Source organism: Gouania willdenowi, chromosome 7 (genome assembly GCF_900634775.1).
Source record: "Gouania willdenowi chromosome 7, fGouWil2.1, whole genome shotgun sequence".
NCBI classification, from domain to species: Eukaryota; Metazoa; Chordata; class Actinopteri; order Blenniiformes; family Gobiesocidae; genus Gouania; species Gouania willdenowi.
In genome coordinates, this window is record NC_041050.1 from 10,194,424 (window position 1) to 10,201,764 (window position 7,341).

The 7,341-nt window shown below is 34.8% G+C and overlaps 1 protein-coding gene across 1 annotated transcript; it reads left to right on the forward strand.

Annotated features, from left to right (window-relative positions):
* Positions 1 to 704: 704 nt before the first annotated feature.
* On the forward strand, positions 705 to 7,042 carry LOC114466582 (protein FAM19A4-like). Its single transcript, XM_028452121.1, has 4 exons — positions 705 to 795; positions 2,632 to 2,787; positions 3,000 to 3,124; positions 6,908 to 7,042. Exons 1-4 carry the CDS (start codon positions 705 to 707, stop codon positions 6,917 to 6,919), a joined length of 384 nt encoding a protein of 127 aa, XP_028307922.1. The 3' UTR covers positions 6,920 to 7,042.
* The last annotated feature ends 299 nt before the right edge of the window (positions 7,043 to 7,341 follow it).

Consider the following 7,341-nt stretch of genomic DNA (forward strand, 5'->3'; position numbering starts at 1 on the left):
AGTCAATGAAAAATTGCATTCATCAAAAGTGTTGAAATGAACTTTTTTTTTTTTTTTCATAGTTTGCATCAACTGTTAATATTGATAGTGATAATAATAATAAATGCAAAATAGAATTTAAATACTTTTACTTTTGGAGGCCCTTATGATGTCACATTTGAAAATGTTTGCAGGTAAATATTGAATATTGATTTATTTGTTTTTAAGGCAAAGCTAAAAACCTATTTATACACTTATGCATAAGTCCTAAAATTCATGTTTTCATGTACAGTATCTCTTTCATAATATTGTTCATATTCTTGTTATTGTTATCATTTTTGTATGTCTAATGGATGACCTATTTGATTTACAGCTCTTTGATTGAAAGCGCTCTATATGTATTATTATTATTTACTTACTCAGTTTTTCAGTTCAGTTCAGTTAATAACTAATGGATCTTATAATTCTCTTGAATAAGGGTGGATAGATGCTAAATTAAGTGCTTTTTTAATATATATTCTTTGTTTTCTATGCTTTATTTGTAGCATTAAATTAACACAAACAGTTAATGTCATTCTCCTCAGACTTATTTTGAAGGTCAGCAAACAGATGTTTACAGCTAAGAGATTACTTTCCTCTTCTCGCCTCCATCTGATAAAGCACTGAGCCGTGGTTCTTGTTTGGTTGGATAAAATGGAAACTGTGCAGGGAAAAGCAACCTAAAGATGTGCGTACGGACTCGTCTGTTCCACTGGAGCCTCCTTCTCCTCTGCATCCAACTAGTGTCCAGTGGCAACCAAAGCTCCAGAGGACTGGGTAGGTCTCCCACCCAAACAGACCAGTCACACCCCCCCCCTGAGGGACTCATTATGGCTGCTGGTCACTGGCTGCTGGTCTGGTGACTGGTGCAGGGTTCTATACAACAACAAGTCCATACCAGGTCTCTTTAGATTACAAACTGATAGGAGACTTTTAATGAGGGCATTTTTTAATGTATCCGTTTATATTTACACTAGGGTTTCACATTTTTAAAAATGCAAATTAACAATAAAAAACATAGAATTTACAAAAGTGAAGCTTGGCTTTAGTATAAAATATCAGCATCAGTTCCTTAAAATAACTCCCAATTTTTCAGTTAAGTACGATAAGTCATTTCCATGAAAAGTTTATATTTATGATTTAGAATATTCCCCAAATTCCTGATTTAAAAAAAAAAAAAAACCTAGAAATTTATTGTGATATGAACTCGATATAAACAATTAAATTTGTGACACTTATGCTTAGTGTTCAGTATAAAATTCACACAGGGGTTCTCAACCTTGGGGTAGGGACCCCATTTGGGGTTGTGAGACACTGGGAGTGGGTCGTCAGATGGCTTCAAGAAACTCAGAACATTTTTTTTTTTTTTTACAATTTTAGCCCATATTTGCTTTTTTCTGCAGCTACACCAAGCTTGCCATATTTTAACCTATTTTAATCACTTTTTATTGCCATATATTTGCTCCTTTTAATTCATTTTGCTGACTGTGTGGACTCTTTTAAAAAGCATCTGAAGACCACACTTTTCAGAAAGGCTTTTGGTTAAATTGCTTTTAACTTTTATTGAATTTTTATGATGTTCCTCCTGTTGTTTTAAATTCTCTTGTGTTTTATTATCCTTTTGTGATGTTGCTGCTGTTGTTGTAGTTCACCTTGTTTGTACAGCACTTTTTGATTTTATCTGTGAAAAGCACTATATAAATCACATTTTCTTGCTTTCATTAGTCCCATTTCTGCCACTTCTCCATCAAATATCAATGCGTTGCACATTTCTTTTTCCACTTTCAAGACATTTTCGGCACTTATAAACCCCTTCCAGCACTTTTAATGTTGCATATGTTGACCCATTATTACTATTTTAACCACTTTCCACCATAATTTATGCCTATTTTTGCCAATTTAACCAAATCCATGATTTGTCATGCTCATGATTTGCCAGTTTAAACTAATTGTCCCGACTAAGTCTTCGAATATTGACACTTTGAACCTTTTGAACCCTTTTTACTATATTATGCTATAATTAGCATTGTTTAACTAATTTCTGTTTTTTTTTTAAAATCCACTATTTTTGGAAATTTTTTAACCCATTTTATTTCTGATTAAATCAAGGAGTTGCATCTTTAAGATGATTATATACTATGGTGCAAATAATTATAACCCTCCTGGATAACAGTGGATATTATTCAGATGGCACCTTTATTTTGGGGGTCGCGGGCTGAAAAGGTTGAGAACCACTGAAATAGCAGAGTGCATGCTAAACAGTGTAAAACTAGCTTATAGCAGCTACCTTAAATAAATGGTGACATAATCTGTCTGTTTACTTCCTATTCCTGCCTAACATGACTATTTAAAGTCGACTCCATCACCTCTGGCATGTTGAAGAGGGTGCTGATACTATGGATCCACTTGGTGGTGCCGAAGCTTTAAAAACCTCCTCTAGCACCAGTAGCTGCTCACAAACTGTCTCTAAATTACATTCATGAGAATCTGTACATTCAATAAAGACAATAATGTAACAAACTGTGATTTATTTCCCTGTTTTATGTATATATTTAGATTAAAATATTCATCATGAGTAGACAGGGGGTCTTTCATGTCATATTTCCGTTTCAGGGTCATCACAGGAGAGGACAGGGACCTGTGAAGTGGTTGCTGCTCACCGCTGCTGCAATAAGAACAAGATTGAAGAACGCTCTCAAACAGTCAAGTGCTCGTGCTTCCCTGGACAGGTAGCAGGGACTACCAGGGCTCTGCCCTCTTGTGTGGAAGGTATTATTTCTGAGTTCATCTTCTGGCTCACTTAAACTCAACTCTTCTGTTGTGACATGAATATGTTATGTGCCAAAGTATCACCATGGTTCAGTGATGCAGAAGTGTGAGAGAGTTTTGTGTGTTGTGGTGTTTTTCTTCTTCTCTCAAATCAAGTCTTTAAAAACGTTCCTTTTGGAACGTGACCTTCTGCTTTGGTTGTTTATCTCCAGCTTCTATTGTGCGTCAGAGGTGGTGGTGTAAAATGGAGCCATGTCTGTTTGGGGAGGAGTGCCGAGTTCTTCCTGACCTCACTGGCTGGTCATGCATCTCAGGAAATAAAGTGAAGACTACAAAGGTGGGACTAGACTCTACATCAGCCTGTCAAAATAAAATGAAGATTTAAAAAAAAAAAAAGCAAACAGCCTTTAGTTTAAAATAAAACTTCAGTAACATTTTACTTGAAGTTTTATACATAAGGCTGACATTACGTTGTCATTATCTGTCATTAAGTGTTGTTTGCTAAATTATGACACTTTTGGAGCTATGTTGGCATTTTCTGGGTTAGGTGGAGGCATGGGTGGACTGGGACAAAAATTCCGCCCTGGTATCTTCTGTCCAGACCAGTCCATTACATTATCAGTGGACACTACATAGAAGCTTTTATTAAGTCAGTGATTCTCTCAACATGTCTTTGTTAGGTCTTGATTTTGATTATTATTCCCCCTTTAAAAGGAATAAACTTTTTAAACCCCTTTTACTTTTTTCCTTTTGCCATTTTGCAGGTAGCTTTGTTCTGACACCTTTTTCAGATTTTAGCTACATTTTGCCAATAAATATCCATTTTTGCAAGTTCTTTTTCAATTTTTGTTTTTTCTTTCATTTCTTTGGCCACTCCCAATGAGTCACTTTACACTATTTTCTTGCCACATTTTTCCCACTTTTGGACCATTGTTGGCCACTTGTTACCATGGTTGCATCCACTGGCTCATAAAACAAAAACGTAGAGGACTGGACCGGCCCACTTTGGGTCACCGGCCTACTGGGACGATGCCCAGTATGCCAGATGGCCAGTGAGGGATTTGGTGAGGTTAGGTAGGGGTAGGGTTAGTGGTTAGGGTGACGAAGGGTTAGGATTAACAAATGACACTTAATGACAAGCATCCTGACACCTTATTCATGCTAATGTCAGCTTTCATGTCATAATAATGACAGTGTAATGTCAGCTTTTATGTATAAAACTTGTAGTAAAGTGTTACTAAAACTTCTTAACGCTATCTAGGGTTGAACTTTTGCTGCTCTGTTCAGTTTAGACTCTGACAGTCTTGTGCATGAAGCTGTAAATCACAAAGCTCTCCTTTGATGCTTAAAAAATGTTAGAATAATCAAGCCTAATCACGGCTTCCATTGGAAAAATCAACCCTTTTGCTCTCACCAGGAGCAGTGGGCTTAGAAAGGCTAATTCTTTTATCTGGAATGTACCAGGGGCAGAAATATGAAATAATGCCATAAACTCAAACTAAACAAATGAAATATCATGACTGCTATAAGAAATCATGTAATCATAATAATACACCCCCAGCAGTGTTAGTTGTGGTTGTAAAAAGCAAATGATCAGACACTTTAGTACAGGGGTTCTCAACTGGTCTCACCCTGGGACCCACATTTTGCCACGGTCATTAAATCGCGACCCACTTTTTAATTTTTTTGTATTTTTTTAGAAATCAACCAAATTTAGTTTTTTCAAAAATAGCTGTTGAAAACACTCACAGATAATCTTTTTTAAAACATGAATCTATATATTTTCCTGTGTAACATGCATTTCACAGCAAGTCTGTGAAAAGAAAAGTTTCTTTCAAAATAAAAGACAAGTCCAATTTGAGAGGTACTTGTTTTTGACCAGCCGTCTGCAACCCACCCAGTACAGGTCCGCGACCCACTTTTGGGTCCCGACCCACCAGTTGAGAATGGCTGCTTTAGTATACAATTAACAACTGTTTGTTAAAGCCTAGCACACCTGCCTTGGTTACTGTTGCTATGTCTATTAAATCCTTTGTTTAGACATCACACACACACACACAAAGGGTAATTTTTCAGTAAATCATGGTGTGCTACTTGTTCCTCATTCATTGAAGTGGATTTTCCTTTTTTTTTTTTTCCTAGCAGATGTTATCATGTTGCAGTCTGACGAGTCATCACAAAGTCAATGAGAAATAATTTTATTCACGGACACAGAAATAACATGTGAACATATGTGATATGTTTTCTTTTTCAATCATTATGCACTGGCTTTTAAACATTCTTTGACTCTACGGTTTTGCCATGTGGCAGATGAAGGTTTAGTCAAATCTAAATGGACTCTTATCTTATCCTTTTCTAAGTGGAGTTAGATCCTTCATTAAAATTGTGGGGAGTTTGAAGGGTGTCCATGTCTTTTGAACTGTTTTGGAGTCATTCAGTCCCATACTAGTGTTAGATATCTGAAGAAAACATACACTCACTTGAAAAGAACAATACAGTACAAATTTGACCCAAATTGGTCTGTGATCAGAAATCTTTTAACATCAAGACATCAAAAATTTTAATTGACATGGACTCTATTCGAAATGGCACATTATAACGTACTATACAGTACAAACTCCATGAGTTTGAATAGGATTATGAGCGTTCCCACTGAAGTATATATTCCAACGACAAAATCCTAGACCACACTGAGGCTAAATATCTCTGTTGATTCTCCACATTTGAAAGTTCCGAAAGCATTTTAAGCGAGAAAGTGACCAAGTAGATAATCAACATGTGCTAATTTGAGCCATAAAACTAGTGTATACACATTTCATTCCGACATTTCAGAGATTTTCAGAGACTCGCCATTGTGCGACTGACAAAACTTCAGGTTGGCTTCCAGTAAAAAGCCCTATTTACAAAAGGGTTAAAAAAAAACTAATGGAAGACAAAAAGAGATGCTTTTGTTTTGAAAGGTGATGTGTGATTTTTAGCTTGAAGCTGGTGTCACAGTCTGAGTTTACCTCCGTACTGAGATTATAACCGTAACCCCAACAACCAAATAAACAAATAAAACACGTGTCCGTTCACTTTAAAAATAAAAATAAATGAAAATGAATTATTATTTCCAGCAAAAATGCATTTTCCGGTATAGTGCGCATATACAATCTCAGTACATGACACCAGTGAGATTGAAAATTTTATTTCAAAGCATTGTGTTTGTATAAAAAAATGTTTTATAATTTATTCTATGCAGTTTTTTTTATTATTGCATATATTGTGTTTGTATGAAAAAAAAACATGTTTTATAATTTATTCTATGCAGTTTTTACAATAATAAGCTGCTGTATTCAAATAAATCTGATCATGACAATCATATATATATATATATATATATATATATATATATATATATATATATTTATCATTGGTAGATATTTTTTATTGATGGTCGACTGATGTGATGTTTTAAGCATTTTTTAAAATCATTACAACAATCTGTGCATGGCTAATCCAGCCCGGTTACTTCTCAGTACGTAGCAGCCATGTACTGAGATTGTAAGAAAATCTCAGTACGGAGGTAAACTCAGACCGTGACACCGGTCCCAAGACCATTTTTGATTTTTTATAAAAAAATTTTTTAATTTTATTTGAATTTTTTTTTAAAATTTGAAATACTTTATTGATCCCCCAAGGGGAAATAGTTTTTTTTTTTTTTTTGCTGCTTCACCTTCATTTTCTGTGCATACTTAAAAAGTGTCCAGTATACATCCGGGTATTTCTTGCATACTCAATCTTTTCATACTATCTCATGTGAACACGTTACATTCTCATTTTGACATCAAACTTAGTATGAGTTGTACGTTAATATGTCATTTTGAACACGTCAGTAATGATCTATCTGAGTGGGTTTATGAATCGATAAAATGTTTTAGGTTTTTTCACATTTTTGTATTCGTTATGAAAACCATTTTTTTTAACCGTACTATATGAACATTATATTTTTAACTAAACAAATACTAATGTATGTACCGTATTGGTTTAGTCAACAAAAAAAGAAAATCTAACTTTAAGTACGCTAAAGCCATTTTAACCATTATTACACAAACTTTTTTTCCCTTTCATTTGTTTTAAGGTGGCGCGGTAGCAACATGGAGGCTCCATCTGAGAAGTCCAAACCCACCCTGACCCATTACAGCCAACTTGGAACCTAATTCTTATTTTAAGAGCTGGAAACATCAAACATACTGTATTTGGGTACCTGTTTTATAAACTGTGACCTTCAAGATCAACTCATTATTTGGGATTTAATTCCGTCTTAGAATATGGACTAATTTTCTTCACACTCATCACTGCAATGGAGAATTTGTTAGCAGTCGGTTCACAAGTGACCTAAAAGGTACTTGTAGTGAAAATGTATGCAACTCAAGGATTTTCACTGCATGATATTTCATATTATGGGCATTATTTTAAAAAAGTTAATGGAATGATAGAAATAGAAATGCTTTGACATTTGTCATTTTATACAGGACTACAAAGCACTGAGGAAATAATTTAAAATAAATGGAT

Excerpts from the sequence above, each read along its gene's own strand:
- LOC114466582 (XM_028452121.1), top strand. The coding sequence starts at position 705 with ATGTGCGTACGGACTCGTCTGTTCCACTGGAGCCTCCTTCTCCTCTGC. Across the intron at positions 796-2,631 it reads CCAAAGCTCCAGAGGACTGG|GGTCATCACAGGAGAGGACA; the intron begins GTAGGTCTCCCA and ends TTTCCGTTTCAG. Across the intron at positions 2,788-2,999 it reads TCTGCCCTCTTGTGTGGAAG|CTTCTATTGTGCGTCAGAGG; the intron begins GTATTATTTCTG and ends GTTTATCTCCAG.